This window comes from Lynx canadensis, chromosome F1 (assembly GCF_007474595.2).
Source record: "Lynx canadensis isolate LIC74 chromosome F1, mLynCan4.pri.v2, whole genome shotgun sequence".
NCBI lineage: Eukaryota > Metazoa > Chordata > Mammalia > Carnivora > Felidae > Lynx > Lynx canadensis.
The window spans coordinates 33,093,262-33,109,125 of NC_044319.2; the positions used below are offsets into that span (position 1 = coordinate 33,093,262).

The window sequence follows — 15,864 nt, forward strand, 5'->3', positions numbered from 1 at the left end:
TAGTTGGGTGCATTGTGGGATCAAATATATCAATAAGCAGCAGGTTTCTCAGACACCAAATGTGGAGCCTGTAGAGGGGGAGTTGGCCTGGAGTCATCTGCCCAGGGATGGTGGGGTGGCCTGGGCCAAGGGGGATGGGCTGATCAAAACCTAGAAGCTGAGGAAGAAGCTGAGAGGAGTGAGCTGGAGGAAGTACTAGCATGTTTCCTGCAGGGGATCTCCAAGGAACCCACGAGAAAGCCCCACAAAATCCATCCTCATATGTCATCCAAGTCACTAGACCCCTAGGATGGGGATTTTTTTTTCTCTTTTGAAATAATTCCAAACTTATAGAAGAGTTGCAAGAATAGTACAAATGACCTCCCCCACTCTTTCTGAACCATTTGAGAGTAATTGCTGTAATTGAGGTAATCGCCAATCCAATGTCCCACCACCCCTGAGTATGTTAGTGTGCATTTCCTACATATAGGGATATATATATCCCTATATATAACCACAATGCAACTATCAAAATGTGGAAAGTCATTTATTGGTTTCCTAGACCTGCCGTAACAAATTACTACAAGCTAGCTTACTTCAGGCAACAGAAATTTATTCTTTCACAGTTCTGCAGACTAGAAGTCTGAAATGAAGGTGTTGGTAGGGCTGTACTCTTTCTAAAGGCTCTAGGGGAGGGAGGGAGAATCCTCCCTTGATTCTAGCTTCCAGTGGCTTTCAGCATCCCTCTTGGCTATATCGCTCCAAACTCTGCCTCTATCTTCACCCCACTATCTCCTTCTATGTCTTCTCTTCTGTCTCTTACAAGGACACTTGCCATTGGATTTAGAGCCCACCCAGGTCATCCAGGATGATCTCATGTCAAGATCCTTAACTTAATTACAGTTGCAATGACCCTTTTTCCAAGTAACATCACATATACAGGTTTGGGGAGTTAGGCCATAGACCTATCTTTTTGAGGATCACCATTCAACCTACTCCAATATTTTATAGGATGGTACTTAAAAAACAACAACTATCTTAGCCATTGTTAAGTGTGCAGCTCAGTGGTATTAAGTACATTCCTCTTGTTGTGCAATCATTACCACCATCCATTTCCAGAGCTCTTTTCATCTTGCAACACTGAAACTCTATGTCCATTAACAGTAACTCCTCATTCCCTTCTCCCAGCCCCTGGCAACCACCATCCACTTTCTGTCTCTATGATTTTGACTACTCTAAGTATCTTATGTAAGTGCAATTCTATAGTATTTGCCTTTTTGTGACTGGTTTATTTCACCTAACATACTGTCCTCAGGTTTCAACCATGTTGTAGCATATATCAGAATTACTTTTCTTTTTAAGGCTGAATTGTATGTATATACCACATTTTGCTTATTCACACATCTGTTGATGGGCACTTGGGTTGCTTCCATGATTTAGCTATTTTGAATAATGCTTCTATGAACATGAGAGTACAGATATCTTTTTGAGGTGTGCTTTCAATTATTTTGAGTATGTACCAAGGAGTAGACTTTCTGGATCATATGGTAATTCCATTTTTATTTTTATTTTTATTTTTTTGAAGAACCTCGATATTAGTTTCCATAGTGGCTGTGCCGTTTTACATTCCCACCAACAGGTTTCCAATTTCTCTACATCCTCACCACATCCTGTTACCTTCTGTTTTTTTGGTTTTGGTTTTGGTTTGGTTTTTGACAATGGCTAGCTATCCCAACATTTGTTAGGTGATATCTCATTGTGGTTTGGATCTACATTTCTCTGATAATTAGTGATGTTGAACATCTTTTCATATACCTGTTGGTCATTTGTACGCCTTCTCTGGAGAAATGTCTATTTAAGTCCTTTGCTCCTTTTCGAATCAGGCTGTTCTTCTGTTGTTGAGTAGGGTGGTACTTTAAGACTATGTAGATACTGTGTTTTCTATTAAACTTTTACCCACTAGTTTTGGCATCCATTGATGATTTCTGGCCAAATTATTACTATTCTTTTCAACTATTACTAATTATTTCTAATTTCATCACTCCTTCCATATTTATCATGTAGCTTTCCACTCTATGGAAATGCCTTGTCCACTCCCCATTTCTTCATGTGTTTGTTTATATCATCATGGATTTTTATTGTATCTTATGGGTTATTACCCATTTTTATCATTATTTATTCAAATGTCCCAATGGTCCCAGGTTTGGCTAGTGGGAGCCTTTTAAAAGTTTCTATGTCCTAGAACATGTGCCTATTATTCTTTGGGCAGTTAAAAAAAATTCTTTTTAATGTTTATTTATTTTTGAGAGACAGAGACAGAGAGAGATAGAGCATGAGCAGAGGAGGGGCAGAGAGAGAGGGAGAGAGAATCCAAAGCAGACTCCAGGCTCTGAGCTGTCAGCACAGAGCCCAGTGTGGGACTTGAACCCCTCAACTGAGAGATCATGACCTGAGCTGAAGTCGGACGTTTAACTGACTGAGCCACACAGGCGCCCCTCTTTGAGCAGTTTTAAAATCACTGGCACAGGTTGGCCCATCTTATACTATTTCTGCCATTGCCCTGGAATCAACCATTTCTCCAAGAATACTTGGTTCCTTTTAGTGGAGAATGATATTTAAAAAAACAAGATCTGGGACACTTGGGTGGCTCAGTTGGTTGAGCAAACAACTTTGGTTCAGGTCATGATCTCATGGCTTGTGAGTTCGAGCCCCACATCGTGCTCTGTGCTGGCATGTGGAGCCTGCTTGAGATTCTCTCCGTCCTTCTCTCTCTGCCCCTCCCCAGCTCATGGTTTTTTTTCTCTCTCTCAAAAAAGAAATAAACTTTAAAACAAGTAAAAATAAAAACCAAGATCTGGACGCTGAGTGTGCTCCCAGATCCTCTCACTAGATAGAGCTAGGGAACATATGCATACATATATAGACATACACATGTATATTTCCATATCTATTCATGGATATTAGGAATGATTGGTTCCTAGACACCCTACGCCCAATCTAATATCACACGGTTCATTCCAGTTTTTTCCTTTTCATGTTTGTAACTTCGGCAGCAAGAACCTGGCTTCCATTATCCTTGGTATGCGTTAGTTATTTGATGAATGCCCCTCGGATGTGATTATTCTTCACTTTTTTTCTGAGTCCTCTGTGTGGATGTCTTCCTCATCCTGCCTGGGCTCTGGTACTTCCTACCAGGGCACACGGGTGACCTCTTCCCTCCATATTGGGAAGGAATATGGCACCATATTGGCACCTCAAGTGGTGCCTCCTTGGCCCACTTGAGCTCTGAAACTTGACACCAAGCTACCATCGCTGCCTCTTGTATGGACGTCCTCCTAATCTCATTTCAGTGTTGATATCCCGAGCCAGGCTGCCAGTGCTGCTTTCTGTCCTGTCCCAGCCTGCCCAAGTTTGACAACCTGTGCTGACAGAAGCAGTCTTTAAGGAAGATTATCCAAAGGTTATGCAAATGACTCAAACATGTCTACCATTCTCTACCCTGCTTCTACTCCAACTCTGTCCTTCCTGTGGCCTCACTAATTAGACCTGAGTCAATGATTGTGCCTCTAGACTGGTCAAGTCATGAATAACTTGGGGGATTCACTTATAAAATTCAGCAGAGCCAATTAGATACCTCTTCTGTGAGAGGATTTGGAGTTGGGAGATTGAGAGACCAAGGGAGCTGGCAATGGGGCAGAAGTTAAAAGCATATTGAGAGATGTTAGGCTGACAAAAGGACAGTGGCAGCCAGGTTGAACTAGGTGCCAAAGGAAGCAAAAGCTAATGGAGAGAGAAGGAGAGCAAATGTGCTGAGCAAAGCAGGTATGGCAGAACCATGCTATCTCTGGGAGATCCTGACCTGGCCTTATTTCCTGCCACGGTCTCAGCTGCAATTCCCACAGGACCAGCTGTCTTCCCAGGGATGGGCTGAGACTGATGTACGTCCAATGTGGGCCAGTCATTTGGCACCCCTTCAAAATAATATTCTTTAAATATTGTTTAACTAGAGAGTACAGGGAAAGACTAATTTTCTAATGCTAGAAATAAAGGATTTATTATAGGCACTTATTAAATGGGAGTTCCTGAACCAGACAACTTCATGGGAAAATAGGAAGTAATTTACAACCCATATAGTAAAACGGACTATGCAATAATTGGATCCTGACTTTAAGTCGGCTGTGATGGCTGACTTCAGGCACATGTCAGCTGGCTATTTTCAGTGTGGTGGCTTTGCTTGCAGATTGAAAGACAAATTGAAAAAAATTCTACAGTAAATGTTTTTGTACATCCATCTGTGACTGGATTGATGATTATATCTTGATAGAGTCTCAATATTATGTTTGCTAAGTGAAATGATGGGAACACTTTTGAGGCTATGGACACATATTGCCAAATTGCTTAAGAGAACATGAAAAATAAAGGACTAGACTTTTAATAATCAATGGTGGAAACGAGTTAAAATTAATAAAAGAACAATATTCTTTCTTACTAGGTGTATATGAGAGTGCCCATCTCAAACCTACTCTGTGGAGTTAACAAAGTTCTCAACAACTGACAATTTTGTAGGCAAACAAACAAACAATACAATAGTCCACTCCTACCATGGCATTTAGTAGTTTGAATTTGGTAACATAGTATTTTTAGTCACTTGAATTTGCTTGTTGCCTTGTGAGATTGGGCACAATCTCTGTTCCCACCTCCCCCCCAAGTCAGCCATCATGAGAGGAGAAACATTTTGCTTCTGGTTACCATATAGAATTCCATCTCTTACTTTTGTTTTAAAAATTATTCTAACTTTTCTAATTATTCAAATTATTCTCAGCTCATTGTACAAGAAACAGCTCTGAAGTCTATAAAATGAAAGGCAAAAGACTCCTTCTTTAAATACAGTTGTGGTCATACTATATGTACTGTTCTCTAAGTTACTTTTCTTTTAAAACATTATGATTTTATAGTCAGTATGTGTAAAAATTTATAAAGCATTTCACTATAATTTAGAAACCTATCACTAGTGGTGGACATTCAGATTGCCTTCAGTTTTTCATGACTGTAAACAATGTAACGATCATTTACACTGGAATGAGGGCTCCACGGTAATGCACCGTGTCTCGCCTTCCTCACTCCCTGACAAAGCCCGGGCATTGGCACAGTGTGTGGCTCAGAGTGGACCCTTGATTTATATCGTTTGAAGATGAATGAATGTAATTTGGGAACATTTTTGCAACTTTGTGTGTAGAATAAACTTCTCAGATGTAAAGTTATGCCCTCTCTCCCCACCCATTCCTAATCTTGAAGTACCTTAGGTGGTCTTCTACTAACTGAAATCAATACTTATTTCAACAGGAATTCTCCTGGTCAAGCCCAACTCTCTCAAGCTATATATTCACACCATGCCAAATTCACTTTTCACTTTATTAATTTTATATTTAGCTGTGTTTCAAACATATGACTTTGCCAATGTTTGCAACAAGAAGCTGCAGATAAAATCAATTAGGTGTCTTTATTATTAGAAAAGTTTTGCTAACATCTCAATGGGCAGGAGCATGGGGAAAAAATTCACAGAATAGAGAATATAAATATCCTATAAACACATGAAAATGAAATGAATTCAATCGTTACCTGACTTTTGTTAAATATCTACTACATGCCAGATGCTATTGTAGGAAATAAGGATTTTATGGTAACCAAAAAAAATACTACTGCTCTCAAAGAGACAGGGACCTCACACGTCCCATTTCACAAATAAAGATTTTAAAATTTTAACTACTAAACTCCTTTTTGTTTTACCTACAAAAATTGTCAATTGCTGAAAACTTTGTGAACTCTGCAGAATAGGTATGAGAGGAACACTCAGGTCTATACTCAGAGTGGGAATGGGGCATGATGCTTATACTCATATAAATTCTTTTTTTATTTTTGTGTATTTAAAAAGTCTAGTCTCTTATTTTTCATTGTATCTAAGGCAGTTTGGAAATACAGCAATAGCGTTAAAAATGTTTCCATCAGGGGCGCCTGGGTGGCGCAGTCGGTTAAGCGTCCGACTTCAGCCAGGTCAGGATCTGGCGGTCCGTGAGTTCGAGCCCCGCGTCAGGCTCTGGGCTGATGGCTCGGAGCCTGGAGCCTGTTTCCGATTCTGTGTCTCCCTCTCTCTCTGCCCCTCCCCCGTTCATGCTCTGTCTCTCTCTGTCCCAAAAATAAATAAAAAACGTTGAAAAAAAAATTAAAAAAAAAATGTTTCCATCATTTCACCATCATCATTTCATCATTTCACCCATCAGTAAATCTAGTGCTAAGAATTTATCTAGGAAATAATCATCAACTTAGTGACAGGCTAACATATAAGACATCTATTGCAGGGTTTTTAAAGGGTTTTTAAAAAAATATTTATTTTGAGGGGCGCCTGGGTGGCTCAGTCGGTTGAGCTTCTGACTTCGGCTCAGGTCATGATCTTACAGTTCGTGAGTTGAGCCCTGCGTGGGCTCTGGGCTGATGGCTCAGAGCCTGGAGCCTGCTTCCAATTCTGTGTCTCCCTCTCTCTCTGCCCTCCCCCCGTTCATGCTCTGTCTCCCTGTCTCAAAAATAAATAAATATTTTTAAAAAAATAAAAATATTTATTTTGAGAGAAAAAGAGAGAGGATGTGCACATGTGGGGGAGGGACAGAGAAAGAGGAAGAGAGAGAGAGAATCCCAAGCAGTCTCCATGCTGTCAGTGCAGAGCCCAACGTGGGGCTCCATCTCACAACCATGAGATCATGACCGTGAGACATGAGACCATGATCTAAGCCAAAACCAAGAGTCAGAGGCTTAACTGACTGAGTCACTAAGAGGCCCTGCAGGATTTTTAAAATAGCAAAACATTGGAAGTAACCTAAATATCTGGCAGTAGGAAAATAATTGTCCGATATCTATATCTATCTATATCTGGAAAGAAATTCTCCAAAATATTGTCATGATTATGAATGACTTATTTTCAGTTTTATACTTTTCTTCATTTTTCAGATTTTCATAATGTGTGTATAATTTTTAAAATCATAGAAACTTTAAGAAACTTTCAGAAAGTTGTTGGGCCATTGCTCTTTTCATTACTTTGTGCCTTCATTTATAGTCTTTTATTTACGAAAAACAGTGTTTTATGAGAAATTGATTACAGATACTATTTGCTTCCTGCAGTATCTCTTTCTTTTGCCTATAATCTTTTTTTAAAAATTTTTTTCAACGTTTTTATTTATTTTTGGGACAGAGAGAGACAGAGCATGAACGGGGGAGGGGCAGAGAGAGGGGAGACACAGAATCGGAAACAGGCTCCAGGCTCTGAGCCATCAGCCCAGAGCCTGACGCGGGGCTCGAACTCACGGACGAGATGGTGACCTGGCTGAAGTCGGACGCTTAACCGACTGCGCCACCCAGGCGCCCCTTTTTTTTTCTTTTTCTTTTTTAAAATTTTTTTTTCAACGTTTTTATTTATTTTTGGGATTCTTTTGCCTATAATCTTATCTATATACTGACCTTATTCTTTTGTTGTTGTTGTTAAGAAAATTCAAGAGCCAAATTTGAAACTTAAGCACAGCATCTATGTGGAGTCTAAGTTTGGCACTTTTAAATATTCTTTTCTTTTTTTGTTTTTCGAGTTTATTGAAGTATATTGACACACAATGTTACATTAGTTTCAGGTGTTCAACATAGTGATTTGATAAGTTTTATCTTCTTTTCTTAAGACCTAGTTTTCTACTTGTGTATTTCCAAATAGAGTATATTTGTTCTAAGCCTTTTAAAAGTCCTTGGTGAGTAAATGTAGACATGAAGGATGGTAGAACCCTCCTATTTTCACCAGGAAGGGCACCTGAACAAAATCAATTGTCTAGAAGCATTAAGGAGCTATGACTCCTTAAGCCCACCCACCCCCACCGCAGCCTTTCAAGGGGGGAAGATGGAGCAATGGCTGTCCTGGATAGCATCATATTGTTCTTAACCTATACTAAGTTGTTACTGTCTTCAGCAGGGAGTCATCTCTCCCCCTTCAAATCTCTATGTGCCCCTCTTGCGGGGCTGAGTCCCAGAACCTGAAGATGAGTCCAGCAGGTTCTGTCTCAGTCCTTCATGTTTGCCTAAACACAATCTCTTGAATTTAGGCAACAATGACTCCTGAAATTTCTATGTCCAGGTTGTTGATTCTTACTTGAATCTCCTTTTTGGCCTTCTTCCAGACCTTGTAGATGACATCTATACATGTACATACCTCCTCTCCCACTGTCTCTCCCCATTCCCCTCAAAACAGTGCAAATCTGCAGCAGCACCCACCTCCTGCCCATGTAAACACCTCTATTCACATATATAAACACTTCTACTCACCTTGGAAAGTATGGTTCCTGAAAATGATTTCTGAGGTAATTGGATTTAAGGGTAAAGATTCGTCTTAGAAAAATATAAAGCAATTGGGTGAATGATAAATCACCCCTTCTTATTCTAACTCCTAGGCCCCTTTGCATCCTAGACATTGACCTTGACCCTCCTCTCCCCACTGCACTCCAAGGCATATCCATACATTGAGGCATTGTTTAGGGCTTTTCAGGAAAAAGTAGGTATACAGAGCTGAAGGGAGGGATGAGATTAGCATCTGTATATTCTTGTCCTGATGCAAAACACCATTATGGGTATTCCAAATCCTGTTAGTTGATATGTGTAGTTGAGAAACCTGGTTTCCCCCTCACCCCCACTCCCCCTCTCCGTAATGTTGAATTCTTGAAACAGGTTTGGACCACACAGGCAGCCCTTAACCGACAAACAGGTTAAGGTCCAACAAGTGACTTCATACATTGGTTTGAGTTTTCCCACAAAAGCATTGTCTTATGAGGTATTTGCCACTGGCTACTCATCTCATAATATGCCTGAAATACTACACATCTGTGTAAAAAAAATATATGAAGCAATTCTGGAAATGGATAAACCAGAAAAGGAATACATTTGAATAAGACTTAAAAAATATATACAGAAAGTTGATCATTTTAAAAGAGGACTTACTTGGAGAATCATGAATAGGTAACTGGAGACCCTTATGGAGCTCTCAATGAGAGGTCTGAGCATTCACAGTTTATTGGCAGGGTTCTCTTAGTCCTTTAGTTTTTCATTTTGAATATTTAAAGAAACTCAGTCTTTTGTTATGTCTAGTTGCACTTCAAAATATGTCTTAACGTTTTTCTTGATATAGAAGAATTAATATCCCTACATTTATCCTGGTCCAGTGTGGTTAGTATTTTTAGTATAACTGTTGTTAGTAGTATTTGTATCACCAAGAGAGCCAAAAAAGAAAGGGGGGGGAGGAAGTAGAATTTTAAAGGTAATTTTCCAAAATGTAGTAGATTAGAGGAAGAGGAAATGTTTAAAGGGCTCTGGTGATAGATGGAAAGAACTTCATGTGAAGTGAGATTCTTAAGAGGAGAAAGAGGCAGGGAATCACAGAGTTTGTCTATGATAAAGGAGGGGCGGAGAAGCAGCATTAGAAGTTGGATTCTGGCTGTCACGTGTGTAACTGATGTGATGGGCCATCGTTACAGGGGTCACAGAGCCAAGGGGCATGAAAATGGAATGACCTTTACTTTTTGAAAACTGAACCTGCCTCCAGAAGACCCATTTTGATTAACGGCAGATAAACTTTTTCCAGATGTTTTCAAATGTTCTTTGCCCAAACCAGTGATTTCTTTTCCAGTTGCATTGGAGAATTAATATCTTTGTTTCACAAATACCATCTCGACATTCTTGCCCCATTGCCTCCTGTACTGCTGTCTGATGGAAGGGGTTTTGTGTTCATGATGGATCTTGAATCTGGAGAGATGGAATCTGGAGTGTGTATATGGTATGCAGTAGTCACATGGGGTGGCCTAGAGGGAATACCACCTTCTAGTCTTGTATGCATCTTGGCACGGATGATGTGGGAGACACTGTTAGTTGTTTATCAACATCAGTGTCTTTTATAGACACTGGTTTTCAGTTGGACACAAATCCACTTTGAGTAGAGACCACAATTGCAGCCAGCTGTGGCAGAAGAGAAGTATACAACTTTCTTTAAAAAAAATTTTTTTAATGTTTATTTATTTTTGAGAGAGAGAAAGAGAGACACAGAATGCAAGTGGGGGAGAGGCAGACAGAATCTGAAGCACGCTCCAGGCTCTGAGCTGTCAGCACAGAGCCTGATGTGGGGTTCGAACTCGTGAACGACAAGATCATGACCTGAGCCGAAGACGGATGCTCACCTGACTGAGCCACCCAGGAGCCCTGAAGTATACAACTTTCAGGTTTTATTCTTCTTTCTCCATTTTCTCTAGCTAGAATTCTGATGTGATAGTGAACCATCCTGGACATACAGGTGAGGATAACATCCCAGGGATGATGGTTCTGAGATAGAGAGTTTCCTGGACAACTTCGTGGGGGCAGAACCACCATATCAGCCTTGCTTATTCCAGCTGTTTTATGAGAGAAAAATAAATTTTGATTTGTGTAAGCTAGCATTGATTTGGGTGTTTGTTATAGTAGCTCAACTTATAGCCAAACTAGCATATGGTAGAAGGAGGGGAGGACTAATCAGTGTAATAACTAGATATTATATATCCATAGAAACTTGATCAGTAGGTGCCCCAAATGGTGTTGAATGATGGGTAGATGTGGACTGTAAGGAAATTCCCAGAGGCAGCAATACTGTTTTGATGCTAAAGCATATTTAAAGCTGAGGCTTTAAAGAATGTATTAAAAGTATAGGATTTCTATGTATTGCAGTACCTGGAAATGCATTGGAGATAACAACAATTGCTTATCACCATAATTCAATAAGGGACTTAATGTATTCCCTGAAAGGAATGATTAAAAATTCATCCCAATACTCTTTGGCTGACCTTAGGATCTATTTGAGGATTAGCATCCCATGTTTATGGAATTCAGATTTTAAGGAAGGATAATGACCATGTTTGCTGAATGTTTAAAAAACAGCATAGGAAAGAAAAATTCTTCAGTTAGGGAGAGAAAGCAAAGCGTCTGTACTTTGCAAATCACAGACATGCTTCAAAGCAAACAGGCTGAACTTTTTGGGCTACACAAACAGCAGACATGAAGGATAGTAGTTCAACTAGATTTTCCACCTCTGAGTCCACAAACATTATGAAGCGACATTTAGTAGGTATGGAAGAGGTGTGGAGGAAGAGGTTATCAGACTTTCATCATGCCCTTGGGCTCCTACAATAATTCTTATTCTTTCTGAGAACATTAAGACTCTCTGTACGTTATAGAAGTTAAATTTCTCTAGCCAAAGATCAAGACACGCTCTCTTGCCTAGAGTGGATATATTATTTAATCAACTAAAATCATTAAAGCCACCTACACCATGACTGATGTGAGGGTTTGGCCAATGCCCTAGGATGTATTGGGATGTGCCCAGCACCCTCCCACTCAGTATGCATCCGGAAGCTCTCCCTTCCTTTCAGCCTGGAGAGAGGCTGTGTCTGGGGAGGGGTGGGGAGTCTGTGTTGTCTGGGAAGCACAGGGATGCATATCAATCACTCTGTTTGGCGGGTAGCACAGACACACTGCCCTTTTATCCCATCACTATGCAGGCCTTTCCTGTCCAGGAAATAGAATTCTTTACAACATAGATGGTGTTCTTAGTTACAGTAATACCTAATAATAGTTGGGAAATATTTAAGAATTTACAAAGTCTTCAGGTTATTTGTTTTTTTTGTTATTTGTTTTTACAGGAACCACTTTTAAATGGCTCGTTTTAATCCTGGTGTTTGCACCTTCCAGTCACATCCTTCTGACTAATCAACAAATACGTGTGGGACTTCTCTCCTGGATGCATGAGAAAAGTGGGCCTAGGAATCCCTCAAGCTGGAAACTCTCTAGCTTTTTATTGGTGATAACTTCTGATACTGTCACCATCCAAAGCATCAAGGACCTTTCTTGGTCACAGTGTTCTCTTCATGAATATTTCTCTGTACACGCTCTCTCCCTACCCTGTTCGTTGTTTAAATAGAACTTTTAAGGTAGTAAGTTCCGATTTTGGAGAACATCCCCAATATAGGCAGATCTGTTAATGATATGATGTGCTTGTTTCTGTTCTTTATTTCATTTAGCCTTAGTTTAATCCACTTATCAGACAACTGTATGTTAAAATATTTCACGTCTCAGTTCTACCTTTGTATCATCAACGAACTTTACCAACCTACAGTTCTTGGTCATGGCAGAAGCAAGATCATGTTTATCCATCATGACCAGGTCTCTCCCTTAGTATCAGAATGGGCTATTCCTCCACAGTCTCCCAAAGCCCCTTTAGACTTCCATTTCTAGGTCACAAACCACCAAGCTTCTCGTGGGCACTCTGCATTACTGCTCTTTCTCTGTTACTCCCAAGGATCTTGTAGCCCATCTACCTTTAACAGCCCCCCATTTCTTATGACCCAATTTGTTCTTTAACCGTGTCTCTTTTCCTCAGGATGTGTGCTTCTCATTGAGTTTACACACCCAAGCCTCATATTCATATGTCTGCCTATTCATGTATAGGGTCAAGCTGTTAATCAGCTTTTGCTTAATATCACTGTGTTATTATTTATTTATTTATTATTTATTTATTTATTTATTTATTTATTTATAATTTTTTCCCACTGTGAACATTGAAAATTCTAGTTTATATTGTGTTACTTTTCTGCATGGAAACTGACAAAAATTCACATTCACCGCAGAGCCCCCAACACCATCCCTGCTACTTCTCCTACTCTTACCTTCCATCGTGGTCCCTGCCCCACTCACCAGCCTTCGAGGACACGACAACAATGCTTCCGTTGCTCTGCTTCAGCATAGGCAAGGCAGTAGCACTCAGGACCACATAACTGAGGAAGTTGACTTCCATGCTTCTGCGCACGATGTGGATATCACCACTAAACAGATTCATAGAAGTGTTGGTGATGTGGTTGAGAATAAGCATGTCTAGTCCCCCTGCAAGAGATGGCTGTGTTGAGAGAAACTGTCTGGGGTGATACCTTTCCTCTCAACCTCCCCCCTTCCCTAAAGCTCCCTAGTCACCCCTAGAGCAAAGTCAAGAAGAGGAGGGAGGAGAGCAGCCTCACCCATGAGCTTTCCAGCTTTGGCAACAAATTGCTCTGCGAAGGTCATATTCTCCATGGTGCCAGCAATGTAGTGTGCTGAGGCTGCTCCAAGCTCCAGGCAATGGGATACTATCTGCGGGGACACAGCAACAATGGCGTCAGTCTTGGCCGTAGACTTTGGGAGCAATCTCTGAAGTAATGGGGGTTTAAGTGAGAAACTGCTCACAAACCTGTTTTGATAAGAAATGGTAGGGATATGTGTGTGTAAGCATGAGTTCAATGAATGTGTGTGTGTTGCTAAATGCAACCTGACACGATCTTTGTCTTAGGCTGTAAGTTAAGTAAATCATCCCTGTGCTGGGGTTTAAGTTAATGGCTTGTGCTTATGAGTTTCTGTGAATAGATGTGTCTGAATGCATTATTGGTATGGATGCTTGTTTCCATGTGGGTAGCCCTAGGTTTGTGACTCTTTGTAGCCTTAGGTTTGTGAGTCTGAGTATATGAGAAAACATGTGTCTGAGTCTGCATGGGGATGAGAATGTGAATTTGTGAGTAGGTACTAGAATTTTGGTATCTGAGCACATATCTATATATCTGTGATTCCATGTGTAAATATGGGTGAATAGGCATGTCTATGAGCATGTATAGCCCAAGAACTTTGTGTCTGTATGTGTGTGCATGGGAATGAATACTTAAATGCATTATCTTTATATTCCTGTGGGTGTTGAATCTGTGTGTGTGTGTGTGTGTGTGTGTGTGTGTGTGTGTGTTTGCATCTATGTATGGACGTGTCAGCTTCTGTGTGTTGGCCTGTGTATGTGAGTATATACAATACATCTAGACATGAGAGAGTACATGTGTCTGTGGGCACAGAACCCTCACCTTCTTTAGATTTTCTTTAGACCTTGCTGTCACCACCACATGGGCTCCCATCTTTGCCAGATGATAGGCCATCTGTTCTCCAATCCCCTTGCTGGCCCCTGTGACAATCACTTTCTTTCCTTGGAGCATCTCTGTGAAACCAAAAAGAAGTGAGGACCATTCCCAACTTGGCAGCAATATTCCTTCCTCTCTGGATGTGGGCAGCCTTATCTCAATGTCTAAAGGTTATGAGCCCAGATCAACTTTTCTCAAACTGTATAAATCAATGAAGGAACAGTTCAAGTTTCATAAACATGCTCTGAAATGGAGGTTTAACTTGATTGCTCAAAACAAGCCTTCTTGCTGTCCTTTCTAAAAATGTTCATTGACAGAGGTTTCAGCTAAAACACTAGAGTTCCAGACATTTCTGGGCTCATCCAATTTTGCTCATTTGAAATAAAACCCAAAAAGTCATCAAAACACATGTGCTCATAGAGATTCCAGGGATTTTCTCTCACTTCTATTTAGTCATCAACTCCAGAATCCTTTCTTGCTTCCCACTTATCAGTCTCTCCTTGGAGCCCAATTATCTGGCTGTGTTGTAAATTTTGGAATTACCCTCATTTTTGTAAGGAATCTGAAATTACTTTCCATTAAGGGTGCCAAATAAAGCATGGACTATTTGGCAATCTGTTGGCTACATGATTACCCCTCCCCACACTCTATTACCCATAGCCCATGTCTAGAAGACACAGAAATACAGTCCCACCCCAGGGTTCCTCTTGTTCAGCAACTTTGGGGATCAGGAACTCATCTGGATCCTCAGAAACACTCCAGCCACCCCTATGTTTTTTATCTATTCCTCCAGAATTAGATACATTGGTACTTACCTGGTCTGAATTCCTCATTCGCAGAATAGTAGTAGTAGGCCAAGAAGATCCCCAGAATGGGGGGGAGATATTTTTTCATAAAAGCCATCAGACACAGACCTGGCCCGAGGAGCCCTGTAGGACACACAGAGAGAACCTACAGAGCTTTCTACAACCTCCCAGTCAGGCAGCAGCCTCTGAATTGTGACATCAGGGACGGGGGAGGCTGGAGTAGTCTCAGGCAGTGCTAGCCAATTTCCCTGTCAGAGCAGCGATTGGCTTTGGGTGGGATCCCATTCGTCCCTGGCAGCCTGTGTGGTGGATTTCATAATGGACAATGTTTACTCCATTTCATTGAGCAAGAAGAGACTTCCAGATGGCCAAGCTCATGACTGTACAGGACTGGATTCCTGAACATCCCTACCCAGAGCCCATCTTCCTCTTAACACCATTTATGCCAAGAATCAACGGCCGTTCAAAAGTGGTACGTCAAAGGCAGAGAGAAAGTGTGTGCGGGGCTTCTGGGGAAATGTGAGTAATAGCAAAACAAGCCAAATTCAAGCCAAATCTCACTCTTGGCCCCACCTCCCAGTCGGAAGCAATTAAAAATAACAGCACAAAACAGAAAAATAAGCTTAAGAAAAAAATGTGCACATTTGGGGGGGGGGAAGAAACAAGCCCTATAAGCCCCACACTCAAGTTCAATGAACAAGTATTACAACATCAAAGGGGAATGCAAGCCAGCAAGAACCCAGATGGCGGGAAACCCAAGACCAGTTCAAGACTCTCTCTCAGGCAAGTGCAACGGAACGTACACTTATTACTTTAACAGCAAATAAAGAAGAAATAATGAGTGCCAAAAAAAAAAAAAAAGGCACTAAGCTATTAAACTGGGTCTTGTAAATGCTATAGAGGCACAAGAACTGTAAAGATGCAAAGGAGAGGAGACCTGGTCCAGAAACAGAAGGAATTCGCATTGTTGAAGCAAAATTTGCCCCCCAAGGTCTACATCCGGCTAAAGACGGATCTAGTAACAATCAAAGGACCAGGGGAAAACCCCCTAGTTATTT

The 15,864-nt window shown here is 40.8% G+C and overlaps 1 protein-coding gene across 3 annotated transcripts in view; it reads right to left on the minus strand.

Annotated features, from left to right (window-relative positions):
- HSD11B1 (hydroxysteroid 11-beta dehydrogenase 1) overlaps positions 1–14,982 on the minus strand; it is a 29,257-nt gene extending 14,275 nt beyond the window's left edge. For all 3 annotated transcript variants that reach the window (XM_030303067.1, XM_030303069.1, XM_030303068.1), the window contains exons 1-4: positions 14,816–14,982; positions 13,947–14,077; positions 13,086–13,197; positions 12,769–12,954 (exon numbers count right to left, since the gene is read on the minus strand). In XM_030303067.1, coding sequence (XP_030158927.1) covers positions 12,769–12,954; positions 13,086–13,197; positions 13,947–14,077; positions 14,816–14,903 — 517 coding nt within the window. In that variant the 5' untranslated portion in view covers positions 14,904–14,982. The remainder of the gene's footprint in view (positions 1–12,768; positions 12,955–13,085; positions 13,198–13,946; positions 14,078–14,815) is intronic.
- Between the last annotated feature and the right edge of the window lie 882 nt (positions 14,983–15,864).